This window comes from Marmota marmota, unplaced genomic scaffold (genome assembly GCF_001458135.2).
Source record: "Marmota marmota marmota unplaced genomic scaffold, marMar, whole genome shotgun sequence".
NCBI lineage: Eukaryota > Metazoa > Chordata > Mammalia > Rodentia > Sciuridae > Marmota > Marmota marmota.
The window spans coordinates 15,022,764-15,043,979 of record NW_026000222.1 but is presented as its reverse complement, the minus strand read 5'-3'; the positions used below and the strand labels follow the sequence as shown (position 1 = coordinate 15,043,979).

Sequence of the window (21,216 nt, the reverse complement as noted above, 5' to 3'; positions counted from 1 at the left end):
GGACAGAATTCATCTCATCACTGAACTCACAGATTTCATGGTCATGGTGGTTTGCCAATTGCCAGTAATTGGTTCACACTGATTAAAATATGGGATGGGTTCTGCCTCTAATCTCCAAAAGGAGTACATACCCCTTGGCATCAGCTTTAGGAAGCTGCTGGATCAGTATAATGTGGCAGGAGAATATGGGATAGTGGGGTGGAGGTGGAAGGGTCTCCTGAACATTGAGTCTTAGGGAAAGCTTCTCTGAAGAGGTGTTTCAGCTTAAAGACCTGAAAGACATGATGGAGCTTAAGGAAAGTGTAGAGGAAGAACATCCAGGTTGGGACCATCAGGTGAAGTTGTCCCAGTGGGAATGAGATTGGTGTGTCCTAGGAGTGGGCAGGGGCTGGTGTGGTGAGAGTGCAGATTAGGGGGGTCCAGCTCCCACGGGAACCCAGGGGCCCTGGTGAAGAGCTTGGCTTTTAACTGAGAACAGGGGGAGCCCCTGGAGGCCCACACACAGGAGTGTTGTGACTCAGCTGAACAAGATCAGCCCAAAGGCAGGTGCAGTGTGGATGTTCTGGAGCTGGAGGGAAGCAGGTGGGCAGCCAGGCAGTTCTGCTGTCATCCAAGAGAGGCCATGGCTTTGGGTCAGGCTTCGCCTTTGATGTGGGGTGGAAAATAGCAGACGCGTGCTACCTTTTGGAAGTGGGACTGATGTGATTTTCCCCCATGGATTGGAAATAGGGCATGAGGGACAGACGAAAATCAAGGATGACTTCTGCATTTTCATCTTTTGAGAAATTGTGACTATGACAGTTCCACTTACTGTGATGAAAAAGGTGGGGGACGGGGGATGGTCACTGAGAGAACAAAGCTGAATTCCTCTCCTATATAAACAAGGTGCAGAAAGCTTCATGAAGGTCTTAGCTTGGATGGGCAAAGAGAATGCGAGGATTCACTGGCTGAAGGGGTGGTCTGCACAGTTCGACAAGGTAGAAAGCAGAGAGAGGACTGTCTCAGTAAGTTACGCTGCAGAGGCTGTGCTGATGCCACATGAGCCTCTTGGTCTAACAGAACCCTTGAGCCTCAGTATGTGGGGGCAGCAGGAAGGCAAGGGTGACATTAGGGACTAAAAACAGGCAGAGCAGTTAAAAGTCTGTATGCAGAGGAGCTGGACACCATGTCCTTCCTGGTTCCTGGACCCTACACACTCACCATTCTCCCAGCTACAACAGAAAAGAAGTGGACTCAGGCTCAAGGCTTGGAGACCCACAGGGCAGCAGCAGGCTCGGGAGGTGCGTGAAAAAATCTAGAGGTGACAATGTACAGCTAATCAATATGTATGGATGAGAATAGATTTGGGACCTTGAACTGGGAAGGACTACTGAAATATGATTCACAAAGTACTAGCAGTAAGGAAAATTGATAGGTGTGTCTCCATCAAAGTAAGAATCTTTGTCCTCTAAAGGTTCCTGCAGATAACGGATGTGACCAAGACAGGTGCCACACAAAACTGAAACAGTATTTGAAGTATTTCTGTAAATCAACAAGAAACCCAATAGAGGAAAAAATGGGCAAATGATATAAGTAGCATTTCATAGGAGGGGAATTATACATGACCTGGGCAAGGAAGTCCTATCAAGATAACATGGAATACTATTGTATTCATAAGATTTATAGAAGTTGGAAAGGTAATTATGCAGCGTTAGGCCAGCGAGTTTAACACTGATGGTAGAAACAATAGTCCTTTCATAGTGTATAAGTGTGTAGGCTCTGCTCCAAGCCCCTTACAGCTAATACTTTAATTCTCCCGACAACACTATGAAGTAAGTAGTTTCATTATTCCCATTTTACTGATGAGGAAGCTGAGATAGAGAGTTGCCTTAATAGCTAGAAAAGTTGTATGTCTTGGATTTAGAGATGGCAATCTGACTCCAAGGTCCATGATCTAACTCACTGAATTCTACTATTGGGAAAAGTCACTCTCAGGAACTATAAGCAAGAATATAAATTACCTCAGTTTCTCTGCAGTTCACCTTGGCAGTATGAGTGACATCTCATATACCTATATTTTATGTTCCAGCAAACTCCTGGCATAGACTCTGTAGAAACTCTTGCTCAGACCGGGGTCAGTGGTGCACACCTGTAATCCCAGTGATTTGGGAGGTTGAGGCAAGAGAATGATAAGTTTAATGCTAGCCCCAGCAACTTAGCAAGCTCCCCTCTTAAAAAAATAAAAAGAGCTGGAGATGTAGCTCAGTGGTAGAGCATCCCTGGCTTCAATCCCCAGTACTGGAAAAGAAAAGAAAAGAAATAAAAAGAAACTTGCTCAGGTCCCATTGAGGACATGTGTTGACTTTGTGTTGGTGAAGAGCAGGAGGCATCCCAGGGTCTATCTAAGGAGAGCAGATGAATCATTTCTGGGGACGTTTACAATGGACTGGCCAGTGTAGACTAAATTACGTCGGGTTAATTATGGCTCTGAAATCTCAATGGCTGAACACAAGTAGGTTTTATTTCATGCTTATATCAAGTCTAAGGCAAGGCAAGTGTATATCTCTAGGACATCTCTGCTCCTTAAGGGAACTCAGCAATCAAGCTGTACCCTTATGGAGTGTGTGACATCCCATCTCATCATGTCCCTCCTGTCAGTAAGGCAGGGGGACAGAGGCTGGACAGGCTGTTCACCTCTCTCAGCCTGCTCATATATTTTCACTGTCTAGAACTAATCTTGGGGGCTTCTCTAATAGCAAAATGGGCAGCAAATGTAGTTTACCGAATGTTCAGGAAAGAGGAATTTGAAGGGAAACACATAGAACTGTCTCTCCTTTGAGCAGTCAAAAGCTACGAACTGAATAGCTGTATCCATGCAGCAATGAAGACAGATTTTTTTTTGGGGGGGGTGCTGTGGATTGAACCCGGGGCTCTACCAGTTATACCCCAGCCAAAGGCAGATCTGAGTGTTTATGCACTGAGGGTAAGAAGTAGGGATAAAGCTGGAATTGAAAATGAGGAGAGGGACACGAGGCGGACCAAGGATCCTTGATTATTTTGGTGAAAAGAGCAGCCCATCACACTAACACCAAGCAGATGTGGTAGCATATACACACAGGGTGGGCAAGGTGCTAAGCTGCAGAAACTGCAGAGAAGGAATTACATCTATTACATTCTGCGGAGGGTAATAGATGTGGATGTAGGAGCCTAGGTTTGGGGTTTTTGAGCTGGGGAAGGACTGCTTAAATATGACCCAGGAGCATTAACCATAAGGCAAAAATGTGATAGATTTCTCTATATCAAAATAAGTGGATAAAGTCCTTCAGCCAGAACTGCCATCTTCTAGTAATTCACCAAAATAATGAAGAGAGAAGGAAAGAGGTACCTGCTCTGTATTCTGTAGACCTTCTGGAAAATATGAAGTTATTCCTTTGGTCACATACATGTGAATCTACAAAAAAAAAAAAAAAGGTGACGATGTAGACATCGAGGGAATAGGCACTGTTGAAAAAGGTGTGCCCCTCAGATGTCATCTAGGCAAGACTGGAAGAGTCTACAATATGACCCAGCAGCATGTTGTTGGTATTGGAAATAAACAGGGGCAAGATTCTTTTTGTATTTTTTATTTTTTATCTTTTGGTACCAGAGATTGAACCCAGGGGAGCTTAATCACTGGGCCACATCTCCAGCCCTTTTAAAATATTTTATTTAGAGACAGGGTCTCAGTGAGTTACTTAGGGCTTCACTAAATTGCTGAGGCTGGCTTTGAACTCGCCATCCTCCTGCCTCAGCCTCCACTGGGATTGTAGGTGTGTGCTACTGCCACCGACAGGGGTAAGATTCTTGCCAAGAGAACATTGAGCATACCAAGCACTCAAAGAGCCAAGATCATGTCTAAAACTCAAGAAGCAAAATGATCAGAAAAAGAAAGAAGCCAAAGGAAAAAATGTGCTAGGTTCACCAGCACATAGCCAGCCTGCTCTACCTAGAGCGGCACTCTGTGACAACACATAGGAAGGAGCCCTATTTGGGCTTATGGCACCTTTGTACTGTGAGTTCATGGTATAATAGGTGGAAAACAAAACAAACCCCAAATCTTTGGTTATACATTAAAAAAAAAAAAATCTGAATGGCAGAGAAAACCTTGTATATTCATCCTCAAAGCAGAAGTGGGGGTAGAGTACAGTAAGGGTGGAATTTTTTTCACCCGTACACTCTCTAGATCCCTTTACAATCTTGCCTGGATCGTTACAGCCCAAAGAAATGGCAAGAAGTGACCTGGGGGGCGGCATGGGGGAAGGTCCCCAATTCTAAACTGAACTGGGAATCTAGTATTTCTCTTGCAAAGAGGTGAGGTTGTCAATGGCGCCATCTAGTGTCAAAGAACAGACTGCCTCCAAAGATTGATTAGAAATCTTTTGGGACCTGGAAACATCATTACTTCTATAGCTGCTTCTTCCTTTCTGCTTTCTTATTTTCTTTCCACACTTTTCTTCCCTGCTTTCTGAGTTAATTTTATCTAGTCCTCCAACAAAAGTAGTTATTAATTTTTTAGAAGATCTCAACTTTCTGTTGCTCCCAGGCAAAAATGCATAATGTCAAGAGTTGAATTGGCACATGAATATGCAAATCAGTACTTGTCTGTATTGTCTATAATATTGGAATGAAATTCCTTAGGATAATTGTAGAATTTTTCTGCTGTGGATCACATGAATTATTTCTTCTTCTTCTTCTTTTTTTCTTCCCAACATGTCCCATATTCTTCCCATTTCCTGAGACAGGATAGATGAACTCATTTTGTTGGTGTATTGTAGTTCAACAACCCTAATTTACTCTCAAGCTTTGTAGATATTTTTGTAGAAGAAAATGGCTGCTCATAACTTCTTGTGAACATCCTGAGGCCCAGTGTTATAATTTATTTGAAGTGAAATAATTATATATGGTTGTAAAGCGTGTTCCAGAAATTGGAGTAGAATTCTGGATCTCTAAATCCTGCTGGAAAGATTTGCTTTGAGAAGATTTTGCTTAGCACATTGAAAAATAATACGTGAGTCACACTCAATGATGACTTAGCTTTTGTCCCTTTAGTGATTGATGACCTGAGCCAAATTAAAGAAAGTTAAACTGGACCAAACTCTTGTTCCACTTCTGATAGTTTTCATTTTTTTTCATTAAGGGTAACCCATAAGCTCAGGAATATATCAGATATTTTGAAACAGAAAATGAACTCCCTGTAAGGTGTAATAGTAGTAGCCAGGACTCTTAGTCACTCTGAAGATGTTGGAAAGTGGAGGTGATGCTAATGTGCAGCTATGGAGAGGAGAGCCATCCTTGGGATCTGACTTCTTCCAGGGTACTTATTCGAAGTTCTCAAAAATAACTGAGAAATCTCATTTTGAGACACTGAGACTGCACAAACACAAGGTTCCATTTTAGGTGTGGGTCATGGGTTTTTCAGTTAAATCAGCTGCCTTTTGTAGAAGGAGGACTTCATCAATAGCCTACTAGGCTCATCCTTTTATACACAATGAGAGCACTTTGGCCTAAGTGCCTAGAGGCTTTACTGGCTACAAAATATTTTCTTTAGAACTAAAGATCCTGTTAGGAAAAATATCAATTTTGCCCAAATGTGGGCCAGACTTTTAAATATTAACAAGACCTGGGCATTCTCATATTCTTACGTACTCAATAAATATTCCAGTCATCAAACTGTGACAAGCTTTAAGGCTTGTGGTATTGTGCTGTATCACTGAATGTGATAAAGCTTTTTCCTCCAAATTACACTATTAAAGGCACATCTGAATCCTGTGGCCTCAGTTCAGGTGTGCACTAACCACCTTACCCTTACTTACAGGACCCACCCCTTAGGTGACTTTCCACATTCCCTTGCCTCATCTCAGATCCAATGGCCTCCTGGTTCTTCTCCCCATACCTGCCTCACTCATTCCCTGAAAGCCAGTGGTTCAGTTTCCCTTTCTTATGTCAGTGTGTTCTAAACATGGCAACCAAATCTCAGAAGCTTCTTCAACATTCCCTTGATTTTTGGATCCATCTGATGTTAACACATGTATTTCACATTTCTTTTATTCAGTTAGCTGTCAATCAACATGAAGTCTGACTGCTAAGAGTCACTCCCTTTCATTTTCCCTTATTTAAGAATCTTAACCTTAGTGACTTTTGCTGTGGGCTGCTTCTCTATTTATATTTATTTATGTAGAATAAAAGCTGAGCTTTACATAGCAACTCCCAGCAGATGACTAGCTCTTTGGTAGGTCTACAGACTAAAAATTGATGTTTCATCACCTTGAGGCAAATAACTTCATGAACTGGTTTGAGACTCATTTGACTTTTTATTATTTTATGGTATTTTAAAGGTTTTATTTTTGTTTATTTATTTCTGGAGATTTAACTCAAAGGCTCTGTACCACTCACCCACATCCCCAGGCCTAAGTTGCTAAGGCTAGCTTTGAACTTGTGATTCTCCTATCTCAGCCTCCCGAGCAGCTGGGATTATACATGTGCATCACTACACTTGAACATTGATAATCCACATGGTGAAGTTGAGAACTTTTAAGGAGGTTCTAACAGCTCAAGAAAGGAAATTAATGATCAAGATGACTGCTGTGTGTCAAATGATTGTTACCTTGATTAATTGGTTTCACTGGAGCCCTGTGCACGCACTCTGGAGAAACTGTTCCATTCTTAGTAACATCCCAGTTAACCTTGAGCCTGATATACTTCAGACCTGTTGCTGTTGCAAATCAATGTGTTTCTGTGGAGCAACTGTTCTATGGTCTTGAATCTTATTACTTCACAGGTGAAGAATCTGAGGCACAACCTAGAACCTGGGACTTCCTTGAGACAGGGTCTAAGTTGCTTAGGGCATTGAGGTTGGTCTTGAACTTGTGATCCTCCTGTTTCAGCCTCCCCAGCTGCTGGGATTATAGGTGTACACACTGTGCCTGCAGAACTGGGACTTGGGGACAGTTCTCTCTCTAGCAGTCTGCCTGCTTTATTTTTATTTCAAGGACTGAGACCCTTTCTTTCATAAAAGATATGTCTAAAAGAATTCTTCAAGGCGGTTTTAATTAAACATCATCTTGCTTCTGAAGACAGTGGACCTTTACTCCCAAAGCCAAAAACCACTAGAACACAGACTTAAAAACCAAGCCATTTAATTGTGTCTTTGAAGGTAAACAATACATGAAGCTGGACCCCAAGCCCTGATAATGCCAGAGCTGCAGGTCCAAAATGTGGTGTGGTTCTCAAGAGTTCAGAAGTGTCAGAACTCAAGGTTTACAAGCCAGAGAATGTACAGAATCCACACATTCCGTTTAGCAATTTTGCCAATTATCAGAAAAGAGACCCCCCCCCAAGAATCTCTCAAGAGGGGAAAATTCAACTCCTGTTTATAAAGTATGAAGAGTACCAAAAATGTTATGTTGTTGTTTGTCTCTTCACTTTTCTCACAATCTGAAGCCTGAGCTATCATAATCCCCAACGCACAGCAGCTGAGGCTGCAGTCTGAGTTGGAGATCAGTCCCCTCTGTCATTTTACATCACATAATGCCACAGCAAGAATGATCGGAGGCAGAGAGCTCTCATCAGGACAGCTTTTTAACAAGCACTGAAAGTGAAAAAGAACCCTCTAGTGGCACATTGATTTAGTTTATAAGATTTTAATTTACAAATTAAAAAAAAGCTACATGTTTTACTTTTTCTCCTTTTTCTCTTCTTTCTTCACATCACTCTTTTCCTTATCTTTATCTTTCTCTTTGTCATCTTTCCTATCCTTTTTGCTCTCTTCTTTTTCCTGCCCTTCTTTCTTCTCTGCATCCCGGTTGGCAATCTTGTTGTTAATGAGGTTGTGCAGGGCAACTACGGAGCGGATCAGCGAGGCCAAGTACACCACCACCATCTGGTCGTTAGTCTTCAGGTAAAAGGCCTTGACAAACTCCTGCAGGCTGACGTCAGGCAGCAGGTTGAAGACGTCCTGCAGCTGGTAGATGATCTGGTGGTTGATGGGCAGCTTGCCTGTGGCTACTTTTTCCAGATAGCTCCTGATATCCAGAAGCTTGGAGTTCAGTCCCTTCAAACCATGGACTTGATTTGTGATTCGCTGGGAAAGAGTGCCCACTGTAGTGTCTTTGATGTCTCTGTAAAACCATCACAAGGAAGGAAAAAGCATAAGGATATCTTATTACTATGTAGGTTTTCACATTATAAGAAAACACCCAGATTTGTAGGGAAGGGCAAGCTTCAAAGGAAAAAAATGTTTCTTCCCATTTGATAGAGTTGAATATAAAGCAACTCGATTCTGTTTTCATTTGAGGGCCCATATTTTATCTTTCTTATCATGGGACCTTTTTCAAAAGATGCCTGTAACAGCTAAAATGAAACCATTTTTACTTAAATAATTAAAAAAAAAAAAAAGATTGTTTAGGCCAACAGTTCAGATCTGCCAATAACTTTCTGGATAACCTTCTTATTAAGGAGCTCGCCACCTCAACTTACCTGTTCCTATGAAGGATAGAATTTTCTCTACCTGCACTTCTAGAATGTGAAGCTTCAATCAGTTATTGTAATTTTCAGAATTAGAAGGCTGACAAAAAGTATGACCCTTTTCAAATAAGGATTATATAGATGAGAGGATTAAAAAAACAAACAACAACAAAAACAATCCAAGATAAAGATACTCTGTAGAAACTGGACTGTTAACTGGAAAGGACATCAAGTAGAGAACAGACCTGCGTTCACTTCACACACCTGCTCCTATTACAGACTTCCATTTTAACTCAAGATACATTAGAGCACCTCAATTTATGGGCAAAAACCCAAAGGCCTCAAAAGGGATGGTGATTTGTTCAAAACTAAAGAATTGCTAATGGACAGCCAGGACCAGAACCAGAACCTGGGTCTCAAAACTCTTCTTAAGTCTCTTCTTCACACCCTGCATCATCCTGGGCAGCTAATGATTCTGATGCTATAGGAAGACCTTACCGTAACAAGTGTTCGACCCCAACTTCCTCAGCTTCTTCTGCTCCAATTTCACTGGTCACATGCTCAAATGTTTTCGAAGTTGGAGTTCCATCCTAGCAGAAGAGGCATAGCAGTTGTTATTCACCTCCAACAAGCAAACTGGCATGCATTCCTTTTCACACCTTGAGTCTTCTCTTAGTCAGATAATTTCATGTGCATTTACCAAGCTGTCCACAGCAAGAGTGGGTCAGGTTTACTTTGAAAGCTTAGCCTCAAAGCTAAAATTACCATGTTGGCATTCAGTGTTGAGGTCTGTTGGGGCATCATGGCTAGGTATTTGTCTGTTGTAGTGGCCACTGAATTGTTTTCTGAGGAAAATCTTTTTTGTTTGTTTTTAAGAAAAATTCCTGATAATTCCCTCAATCCCACACTGGAGATGAATGCTCATGGAAGTCTCAGGTTGATTTTCAAAGGATATTGTTCTTTCTAGAATGGACAAAATACAGAGTACTTGAAGTAAGCTCATACTGGAAAATATGAATTTTAGCCACAGCACCAGAAATAATGCAATCAGAATAAGTGGTTTTCTGGTGGTCTTAATGAAAGGATCCATGGAGGATATGGTTCACTGGATCATCTAGTGACTAACTGATGAGATTCAAGGGATACTTTTCTTAGACCTACTGCAACAAAGGGGTATGCATCTCATGTAAGGGCTAAGAAAATTCTGTAGCCAGAATGCTTGGCTTCAAAATCTGGCCTGCCACGTATAAAATAAGGGAGCTGCAGGATCTTGGGCAAGTCACTTACAATATGTGCTATAAACATTAGCTGTTGTTTCTTTTCTGGTCTCACCTTCTCATATGACCCTTAAGTGCCTTTTGTCCTCTATTAAGCAACATCTTCACTGTTATGCATATGTGTGTGTGTGTGTACACAAACGCAGCCTCAATTCCTTTTCTAAAGAAGCAGTGTTAAAAATTAACTAAAATCAACTGCATGAAGATCAGGGATGAAAGCATTATTGCAACTAGGCAATAACTTTGGATCTAAATTCCCTGGGATTATACAAAAAGAAAAAGAGAAGGATAGGGCTTAGTGCAAGTAACATTTACATATTCTTTTCCAAATTTTGAGAATAAGGATAAATATTACATATCTAAATCCAAAAGCAGTCTTTAATCCATTTCTCAAACTCTTGGCTTTCGAAAGTTAAGACTGAGCTTTTTGGCAGATACCCTAAATATGAATATTTTGTGCTCATAACATATTTTTACATCAAGTCCTACCCTAGAATTTAAGTTGTTTTCCTAGAAAGAGGGAAAAACTACATTCTGGCAACTATGCACTTTTATATCAATGCAATTCAGATGTCAATGATCATAGAGGTGTGTCTTGGCAGCTCTGAATTATTCCATTTGGAAACCCAAGATTTAGTCTATAGGAACTGGGAATCCTCAGGGAGAAGAAAACACAAGCACAGAGGAAGCTCCACAGTAGATACTGTATGAGATTAGGGCCAAACTCCCTAGATCCCATATTTTCTTTGCTGTGAATATTTCTGAGTAATCTTTTGACTATTCTGAGCCTCCATTTCATTTTTGAAAATAATTTTAAATTTCCTTGGTCCTCCTATTTCTAAAATTTGGTGATTCAAAAACTCAAGGGGAGATGGGTGTGGTGGTAGGAGACAGGATGATTTTGAGTTCAAAGCCATCCTCAGCAATTTAGCAAGGCACTAAGCAACTCAGTGAGACCCTGTCTCTAATAAGATACAAAATAGAGCTAGGGATGTGGCTCAGTGATCGAGTGCCCCTGAGTTCAATCTCTGGTAGCCAAAAACAAAAATTAAAGCAAAACAAAAACAACAACAAAAAAACTCAAGGGGAAAAAAATTCTAAGAGCAGACTGTTAGCAGAAATCAACTATCTTCTTTTTGTTAAAAAGATCTGACTTGGAAATGGAAAAGAAAAAATACTTATCATCCAAATGAGATGCCAGTCTCATTTCCTGAGTTCACAGCAAGATGACTTACATCATGAACTTCTTCCACTGAAATATATGCTTCTGTGGGTAGCCCCAGGTCCTTTGGCTTCACATCAATAATGACCAATACCTGGCAAAGAAACACAACTTAGCCATCTACATTACATTTCACACAAAAGGGATAATTTCAGCCACTCTTGTGATGGTTACTAAAGCTATTTCATTCATTCAATCAGAAATGAGACAAAATATTAAGCAAAAATGAATTTATATTTCAAATTATTCCATTGTTTGCTCACTCTGTATTTCCCTCCATGAAAAAGCTGAGGTCATAGAATGTGGTTGTTGAGCACAAGGAAATCAGAGTTAAGATGGCAAAAATTTCAATCCCCATCTCAGAATATATTAAGCACTGCAAACCTCTGTGTTCTTGTTTATAAAGAGAATATACAGTTACCGAAAGTATTGTCAGTCACATACCAGGTACTTAGCAGGCATGTGTTTACTAAATCCATAAGGCTACAGAATACTGCACAGAATGATAACAATCAACACAACAAACTTACAGAGAAAAGCGCAGTGAACTGACTCACTACCCAAATCTATCTTCAGATGCTCCTGAATTGGCTGGCAAAGAATATCATTCAAGAGTTTTAAAAAGAGAACACTTACTGAGTTAGGGCAGTATCTTTTCATAAGTTCATTGATGGCGATGTCATTCTTATGTAGTTTAGGGCCTGTGTGGTACCATCCAACTATTCTTTCTCTGGCTGGGAAGAAAAAACTAGGTTTTAGTTGTTTCATCACCATCTATACAATTTGCTTACAAGTTATGTCCTTTACCTTTTTGAAATTCCAGACATCTATTTTAAACCTTGAAATTAAACTTATGAAATCTAAAACTCAAAAACAGAATTTTCAAAAAATAGGCAGTGTGTGACCTAGAGATATCTATATCCTCGACTAGTTTACGAGACCAGTCATTCATGAAACAACTAGAGAACAATTCCAAGGCAATATATAAGCAAATGCAAGTTCATGTCACATATGCAATAACTGCAGAGTTGTGGGAATAAAAATTTCCAAAGCAATGTGGCTGCTGGGATGAAATAACATGAAAGTGACACATGTGAGAGAGGTATTTATGCTGGCTGGTGGTATCAAATCCCCTGGGGGCAAGGGATGTGATAGCCCTCGCTTTTCTGATGAAATCAGAGGACTATCTCCCAACCTCCTGCTCAATCCTAGTGCACAACCTGGCCATAAATTACTATTGTGGTTTTTCATTACTCTACTTCAACTTCATTGCTCTACTATCACCAATCTTACTTAAGTTTAGCTAACTGAAAGGGCCCTTGACATTAAACAAATAGATTAAGAAAATATACATATACACGCATACATAAGTCAACATCATGCCATAACACCTTCTTAGAAACACTTACCATTAACCTTCTTAAACATTCCATACATGTTTTCCAAATAATCATGATCTAAGAACCAGACAGAATCATCTTTGTCATCTTCATCAAAGGGGACTAGACAGAAAAAAATTAAGATTTAATTTAGGTGCTAGATAGGAATCCAGAATACAAGTCACAGTGAATAGATTGGATTATTTTTACATGTTTGATTTGTCCAAAACAGCATTAAATTTTATTTTATTTAGTCACCCTCAGTAAAAAAAATCTAGATTTTTTTCAGCTATCTTCAAAAAACTGTTAAGACCTGGCAATTACTGGGTAAAGCCTATAAAAAGGACACATACTCTTCAGTTTTAAGGCCCATCCTTTCCCAGTATTTCTCATTTGGCAAACTGCCTCACTGGCTGGTTCTTTTAGACACTAGAGTTAGTGACTTCTAGTCCAGAGGTCATACCAGTATTTGTTGTTGCTTCTTTGATCATAAAAAAGCACATGTAGTACTGGGCATGGTGGCACAAAGCTATAACCTCAGCTACTTGGGAGGGTGGGGCAAGAAGACTGTAAATTCAAGGGAGGACTGAGTAACTTAGCAAGATCCTTTCTCAAAATAAAAATAAAGGGGCAAGGGATGTACTTCAGTGGTACAGTGCTTGCCTTGCATGTGTGAGGCCCTATGTTCAATTCCCAGTACTGCAAACAAACAAACAAAACAACAACAACAAAAACAATAATATATGGAACATAAAAGTAAAGTTCTTGTAAGGATTCACAGTAAAGTAAAAGGTTAAAGGTCTCTGTATCTCCTCTTGCTCTACCCATGGCCAGGGTTAAAAAGTTTTGTACAGGGGCCGACAGACTACATGGTCTGTTCTAATGGAATACAGCTACATTTGTTTGTTTACACATACTCTGTACTTTTTTTTTTTTTAATTTTTTTTTTCAAAGAGAGAATTTTAATATTTATTTTTTAGTTACGGGCGGACATAGCATCATTGTTTGTATGTGGTGCTGAGGATCGAACCCGGGCTGCACGCATGCCAGGCGAGCGCGCTACCGCTTGAGCCACATCCCCAGCCCCCTCTGTAGATACTTTTGAACTTCAACAGAAGGAAGAGCAGTTGAAATGAAGACCACAAAGCTTGCAAGTTAAAATATTTAGTGGTCTGGCCTAAAGTGTAGCCTTTGGTCTAGTTCAGCATTATGAAATAGAATCTCAGGGCTGTAATACACAATTGTAATAAGTATTTATTTTGAAAAGTAAATCGACATTTTAATGATGCTCAGAAAAATTTAAACTTTATCTTTTACCTGCAAAACTGTTGGACACATCAAGTACTTTCTTTTGCCATGACCCCAAAAGCACACCAACAACGCGCTTCTGGTTTCCAACCTTGCCGATTCTAAATGAGAAAACAGGTGGTCAGTCTGCACAGACACAGTTACAGGACCCCAATAGTTAAGATAGTTAATGGCAAATATCAACAGTTCAGATACAATTTGGTTTACTTCATAATTATTCTCTCTAAACAAATGTAATAACATTAGATTAGTATGCAATACTAAATATAAGGAGTAATTCATAAACTTTTGAGCTTTTACTTACCATCGACTGCAAAGTAACTCATGCTTGGAAAAATTTAAACTTTATTTTTTTCTTTACAATTCTCCTATGCTCCTTTGAACTTTCCTCATCTTCTCTATCCTGAAATATCTTCAGGAATAAAAATGCTAAAGTAGTACAGGTATTGTGGCCTGGGTTCTACATTGCAAATTTTCTGGAATGTTCCCCCATGCCTACAAGCCCCAGTAGATTAGATTTACTTTATTCTTTGTAAAGAATAGGTGCTTATAAAGTGATTTCCAAACAAAGGCTTGAGTGTGCTACTTGTGGCCTCTCTTGACTGGTGTAGTGGGGAGAAGTCAGAAGTGAGCTGGTGACTAATCACAACAAGAAGAGGACTGAATGAGTTAGATTTTACTTTAGAATCTCTAAATCCATTTCAAACCTCCTCAGTGATTTTCTAAGAAGCTACAAGTGTATCACTCTTCAAGAATTCTTTAACCATTAGTAAATGTTAAGGCACAACACAACTCAACACTAAAGAAAGACAGAAGCCTACAAAATGAATTACATTTCATAAACAGTTGGTAGTTTCACATTGCTTTAACTGCAGTATTTTTCTTAACATACAGTTTGGTAAACCTATCAGTAATAAGTTTGGATCAAAGTTAAGGATTCTGTATTTCTGGTGGCTCTTATACTTTCTGAAGCTGTAAACACTTCAAAGTTGAGTTTCCACACTTCAAGGGAAACTTCCACTGGCTTTCTTTGGGTCTACAAAAATCCATTAAAAAACAACAAAAAACTTTACATGTGTTATTTGGCACAGCAGCCAGCAGCATCTGCCTGACCTATGCTCTTAACCAAGTGTCTCATGGGAATAAAACAGTAATTACCGTACAGTAGAAAAGTCCACATATCCTGTTAGGCTGAGGCTTCAAGCAATGGAACTGAAGTGGGTTTTGTAAACCTCATTAAGTCCTGAGTTCGTGTTTGGTTCAATTAGTCGTACAAAGCAGGAAAATGGGCACACGGTAACCAAGACTTTACAGCAGATACTCTCAACTGAGTCTTTCCATTGCTAATTAATTATCTTGTAAAATTTCTGAACGTGTGCAACAGGTCCAGCAGGATAGACAGCTCTAAAAAAGTAAAGGTGGCAGGCACTGGGAGCTTACCAAGTGATCTGTGGGATGTTTTCTCACCTTATTTATTAATGCTCCATCTCTAACTGATCTCGTTGTTCAAAGAGAAACTGACACCTCGTCTACATTTTAAGATAGCATCAAACCAAATTCCCACCTAGAAAATTTCAGGGGTTATCACCACTGCCCATCCAGGATGCTATTCCGGATGCGAGAAAAGAATTCCGGTGGCAGCTCTCAGCTGCTCAGAAGCGCGGGGCTGAAGCGCTTACTAGGACACCAGGTCTTTTTGTTGAAAAGGGATGGGCGAGGTGACGGATAGGCACGAGCCTGGAGGCAGGCGGTCAGTGCCAACCGAAGCCTGCCCTTTCCTCCATACTCTAGCACCATCCAGCTTTCGTTGAAAGGAACAGGCAGCCCGGGCCCCCGAGTGGCGGCGGGGACGTGGAGCCGGGTCACTCTGGCTTCATGAACCGAGGCTGGTCTGCGGCCGTCTCACCTGCGTCCCCAGCCTGGCCGCGGCCGCCGCGCTGTCCCCAGCGTGCCGGTGACTCAGCAGCCCCAGCTCTGCCGGCCCCGCTAGGCCGCCCCGGGCCGTCCACTCACCGGTTGAAATGATCCACCACACTAAGTAGCACCAGGGGGTGGACCACCACCTTCTGCACTGCCAGCTCCGGCATCGTGACACACCCCGCACGCCAGGCTCGGCGTCCTAAGATCCGCAAATACCGGCAGCGGCAAAAACACCCGCGGATCCGCCAGGCCCAGCTCCTCCTCTTCCGGTTCGGCAGTCACCGCGCAGTCTTCTTCCGCTCCCGGAGTGCTTCGCGCAGATTGCCCGTACTGTAGCTAGGGCCGCCATGTTGAAGAAGGGAAAGGGCCGGAGAAGGGTGGAGCTGTCCTGACTTCCGCGGCTGGCGCTTCTCCGGACTTCAAACCTAAAGGGACACTGGAGATTAGACTGGGTTTGGGGTACCAATGATAGAGTGACTTTAATGTAGTCAGGGTTTTTAATGTGTCTGCAATTTGGCTTTCTGTTCAGGTTTTCCACTCTATCTACAAGAAAGTTAGAGTTCTAATCTCATAATTAGAAACTCAGTGTTATCTTTAATGAGAAATATATAGTCATGTTAAGGGAAAGAGAACCGTGAATTATCGAGTCTATCTATTTCTATAATTTGTCAGTCCTAATACAGGTATTTAAACATTTAATCCTTTGAATTAATGTTTCTGAAACTTTGATTATGCTTATAAATCACCGATAGGTCTTGTTAAAATACAGATTCTGATACTATAGGGACAGGTTGGGACCTGAAGTTCTGTGTGCCTCACAAGCATTCAGGTGAAGCCTATGCTGTGTTAATAAGGCTTGTAACAACCTTAGGAAGTAGGTATTTTGTTGTTTTACAAATGAAAGATACTGCTCCCAAGGTGTGCTTTTACTGACCACTTTGTTTAAAATTCTATTTTTTGCCCAGTAGCATATGCTTATAATCCCAGCTACCTGTGAGACTGAGGCAGGAAGATTAAGGTCAGCCTAGGCAATTTAGTGAGATTCTGTCTCTAAATAAATAAAAAAGGGCCGGGGCAGTGGTGGACGGTTTTCAATCCCCAGTACTTAAAAGAAAAAAAAAAATCCATCTTTCTCCCACTACTTATCTCTGCTTTAGTTCTCTATGGAGTATTTACCAGTTTTGAGCAGATGGTGAAGTTTACCTATTCTCTCCTTTTCAGAAGATAAACTCTTGTGCAGTTCATTTTTATATTTTCAGTGTGTTGAAAAGTGCCTAGCACATAGGAGGCACTTTCTCTCCTTTTCAGAAGATAAACTCTTGTGCAGTTCACTTTTATATTTTTCAGTGTGTTGAAAAGTGCCTAGCATATAGGAGGCACTCAGCAATTATTACATGAATGACTGATTAATTATGCAACTGATATGGAAAAAAATGAAGACCCAGAAATCAGAAAGGACCTTTCCAGGATTCCATATCTGGTAAGGATCAAGCCAGGTTTCTGTGATCCCGGTTCTTGTGCTCCTGATTACACTACTCTGAGGCAGAAGAATAGCATCTGTTTCATCAAGATGCTGAATTTCAAACTTTAGCAGTTGTATCTTATTTTACCTTATGTTCACATTGCAAATGTAGATTAAACAAGTTCTTTAGAGACTTCTTGGGAATCTCTAATCCTGATTCACTTGAAACAGTGTGACTTTGAATTTAAAATTCATTCAAGTTACAGGTGATCACTGTGGAAAATGGAGAATATTCAGATATAAGTAAAACCACCCCAAATCTTTCCACTTAGAGAAAAGCCCATTATTGACCATGGTCCAAACTGCTAAACCTCTTCTTCCAGGAACTTGGGTGTTAGCTTCCTAATTGATTTTCCAGCTTTCAGTTTGATCCTGTCCCATCTGCATTGCCCTCTCTGCAGCTGGACTTGTTTAAGAAACCCTTTAATGGAAAATTTCAAGCCTTCAAGAGTAGAGAGAATAGAATAATGAACCCCACAAACCTCCCTCACTTTCCTCACCCGAGCCCCCAGTTCCTCTCCTCAGAGCTGGTCACTGGTTACTGGTTACCAGTTTCTGGTGAATCCTTCAGGAAATGAAAAAAAAAATATGTACCTTTCGGCAACTTTGCACATTTAAATGGAATTAGTTAAAATTCTGAACAATGCAAATTTTGTTAATCATGTATCACCAAGACTTTTTGTTTTAAAACAGCAATTCTAGGTCTATATCATGGATAGATGCATAGAATGGATTGGATTTAGGGTCCCAGCTATAACATCACAACCTTGCAGCCTTTGTAAACCTGGAATGGGCAAAAGTTGTCTCAAAGGTGTGTCTAGAATAATTTTTCCTCTGTCATATAACTCTTTTCCACTCTAAATTTGGTATTCTTCTATAAGGAGTGTCTCTCAAGTTTTTCTCAGTATTCATTTAACAAATATGTATCAGTTACTAACTGTGCCAATGTTTTAAGCACTAGTTACACAGAAATACACAAAGTTCTTTGAACTTGTGGTCTTGTGGAGGGTGATAGACTGTAAACAAATAATAAATATAAGTCCCATATAATATCCTATATATGGTAGCAGGAGCTATGCCAGTTCAAGTCAGAGCTGCTTGCCATGACTTGCTGTGGTGGCTCCTGACTCTGAGCTTCAGTGTGTGACTTTTTTTTTTTTTTCTGACCACTAAGATTAATTAGCAAGTGTGATGCTGATAGAGGATTCAGAAATATTCCTACTTTTCTGCTTTCTGTCTTGAAATGCTTATTCTTGGAACCCTGAGCCATCATCAGAGAGGTCTGTCTACTTGGCAGGAGAGACCACATTGAAAAGAGGAGGAATGTCTGGGGCTGGTTCCCAGCTGTTCCAGCCATTTCAACAGAGATGGTAAAAATGTGAGTGAAAAAGCTCTGTGGATGTTCCAGCCTAGGAGATGCCACACGGAGCAGAAGACCTGTCCAGATGAATTCGACCCAGAGTGTAGGATTCTGTGAAATAATGAATCAAATAATAAATCAATGTTGCCATTTCATGTCATTACGTTTGGGTGGTTTTTGATGTAGCAGTAGGTGACAGAAGCACCAGGCAATTTTTGAAATCTCCGTGAACCTAAGTTTTTTGACAATACATTATCTGCCACTCAAGGCTTTTCATAGAGTAGCTGCTCAATAAATGCTATTTCTGGCATTTTCTCAGTGTGCTGTGCTTCTTCCACTTTCTTATTTGAGGGTTATTTAGGTCTGTCACGGAACATTACTCAGCTCAAGTGCTATACTCTGAAGTTGAAGAGATTCCTAAAGTAGGCAGATTTTGGAAGCTCACTGGAGCATGGAGAAACTGGAGCAGCCATCTGGCAAAGGATAAACTCTTGACGCCTCTGGCATCTTTCCCTAAAAGTTTGCTTTCTTTTACCTCCTTCTAGGAAGATAGGCAACAGAAAATAGCATGGGCTGTAAGTTAGATACAGATTTGAATTTTGCCTTTCCTATTTACTGGCTATGTTATTTTAAATAGTTGACTCATTTTTCTAAGCCTCAATTTCCTCCTTTGTAAAACAGGGATGATAACAGTGACTGACTCACAGGTGTGGGAGCCAAGATGGTGAGATGACTGCTCTCCTGAGCAGAGGTACATGTCAGACAGTACAGGCTGATTATCCCTAATCTGAAAATCTGAAATCCAGAATGCTCCAAAATCCAAAACTTTTCAAGTGCTGATGTGATGCCTCAAGTAGAAAATACCACACTATGAAACTTCATTTTAGGCATAAAATTATTTAAAATATTGTATAAAATTACTTTTAGGCTATGTGTATGAGGTATATGTGAAACAAATGAATTTCATGTTTAGATGTGGGTTCTATTCCCAATATATGTCATTATGAATATGCAGATATTCCAAAATCCAGAAAATCTGAAATCCAAAACACGTCTGGACCCAAGCTTTTGGATTAGGGATATTCAAGCTGTAGTGAGAAATAAGCTTTAACTGGTTGGACTGTAAAAGCCCAGAATTTTTATTGTAAGTTAGAAAGTGATATGATAAAATGGTATTTGGGGGAAGATTAGTCTGAGAATAGTATGCAAAATCGATTCAGAGGAGGGGAGCCAGGAATTAGGAGGCATTTCAAGTAATTTTGGCATGAGATGATAAAGACCTGGGGTGGCAGAGGGAACAGGGAAAAAAAAAGAGAGAGACCCACTTCAGAGAAAAAAATGGGGATTGAGTGAAGAAGAAAGATGAAGGAGTGGATGAGTGAAAAGCCTCTTCTAGGTCCATGACATCATTGCTCTCTGCTGATTCCCTCCTTGAACTCATGTTTATTTTTTTATTCTTATTTTTTGACAGTGGGATTGAATCCAAGGGCGCTTTAACCACTGAGCTGCATCCCCAGTCCTTTTTATTTTTACTTTGAAACAGGATCTTGCTAAGTTGTTGAGGGTTTTGCTGTGTTGCCAAGGCCAGCCTTGAACTTGCGAACCTCCTGCCTTAGCCTCCCAAGTTGCTGGGAGGTATGCGCCAGGCTCTTATATCTATAGTTTTTTTCTATTTTTTAAAGTTTTTAGTATGAGCATTTGGGCTAGAGTTTGCAGGCACGGTGAGTTTATACAAAGTTGTTTAAAAGTGGATGATCCTTGGGGCTGGGGATTGGCTCCAGCAGTAGCGCGCTCGCCTGGCATGCGTAAGGCCCAGGTTTGATCCTCAGCACCACATACAAACAAAGATGTTGTGTCCGCCGAAAAATAAAAAATAAATATTAAAAAATTATCTCTTTCTCTCTCTCTTAAAAAAAAAGTGGATGATCCTCTGGGGAAAGGAATTGTGTGTGTGTGTCTTTGTTCTGGGCTTCCTAGACTTGATAGCACTTCTCACTTTAAAATTTTTATCCCTCTCAACTTCATAATTAATAGATATAATTACTTACCTATTTTATGTTGGAGTCCCACAACTGCTCAGAAATTTTGACCTCCACGTCTCTGATGAATGACTGGGAGACAGACATGTGCTCTGAATCTTCTCCTCCTGGTGTGTTTAGGGAGGTTTTTTCCCCCCTTCCATTTTGTTTTTTACTGGTGCATTATAATTGTACATAATGGTGGGATTTGTTGTTACATATTCATACATGCACACAATAGAACAATATGATTTGACCAATATCATTCCCAGGTTTTCCCCCTTTCTCTCTCCTCCTCTCTGCCCCTGGTTCCTTTCTTCTACTCTCCTGGATTCCCTTTGATTGCCATGATAGTCTCCCTGCCCCACACCTTTCTTTCCTTTTGCCTCTAACCTCCATATGGGAAAGAAAACACATAATCCTGGATTTTCTGAGTTAGGCTTGTTTCACTTAACATAGTGTTCTCAAGTTCTATCCATTTTCCTAAAGATAACATAACTTCATTCTTCTTCATGGCTGAATAAACTCCATTGTGTAGACATGCTACATTTTATTTATACATTCATCCATTGCCAGGCACCTAGGCTGGTCCCATGGTTTGGCTATTGTAAATTGTGCTGTTATAAGGATAGGTATTCATATATCACCAAATATACTGACTTTAATTCTTTTTTAAAATTTTATTTATTTTTATGTGGTACTGAGGATCGAACCCATTGCCTTACAAGT

The 21,216-nt window shown here is 40.4% G+C and overlaps 1 protein-coding gene and 1 long non-coding RNA gene across 2 annotated transcripts; one reads left to right on the top strand and one right to left on the bottom strand.

Moving 5' to 3' along the window:
• Positions 1 to 7,137: 7,137 nt before the first annotated feature.
• Positions 7,138 to 15,879, bottom strand: Psmd7 (proteasome 26S subunit, non-ATPase 7). Its single transcript, XM_015496139.2, has 7 exons — positions 15,681 to 15,879; positions 13,677 to 13,768; positions 12,390 to 12,482; positions 11,617 to 11,714; positions 10,994 to 11,074; positions 8,980 to 9,071; positions 7,138 to 8,135 (listed from the first exon to the last, which is right to left on the bottom strand). Exons 1-7 carry the CDS (start codon positions 15,752 to 15,754, stop codon positions 7,691 to 7,693), a joined length of 975 nt encoding a protein of 324 aa, XP_015351625.1. The 5' UTR covers positions 15,755 to 15,879; the 3' UTR covers positions 7,138 to 7,690.
• A 1,007-nt stretch (positions 15,880 to 16,886) lies between these two features.
• LOC125613134 lies at positions 16,887 to 19,983 on the top strand. The gene is made up of 3 exons (XR_007343623.1): positions 16,887 to 17,067; positions 17,803 to 17,920; positions 18,407 to 19,983. It is a non-coding gene; the product is annotated as an uncharacterized LOC125613134 (long non-coding RNA).
• The last annotated feature ends 1,233 nt before the right edge of the window (positions 19,984 to 21,216 follow it).

Excerpts from the sequence above, each read along its gene's own strand:
- Psmd7 (XM_015496139.2), bottom strand. The coding sequence starts at position 15,754 with ATGCCGGAGCTGGCAGTGCAGAAGGTGGTGGTCCACCCCCTGGTGCTA. Across the intron at positions 11,075-11,616 it reads AAAGATACTGCCCTAACTCA|GTATTGGTCATTATTGATGT; the intron begins GTAAGTGTTCTC and ends TTTCTTTGCCAG. Across the intron at positions 8,136-8,979 it reads GGGGTCGAACACTTGTTACG|AGACATCAAAGACACTACAG; the intron begins GTAAGGTCTTCC and ends ATGGTTTTACAG.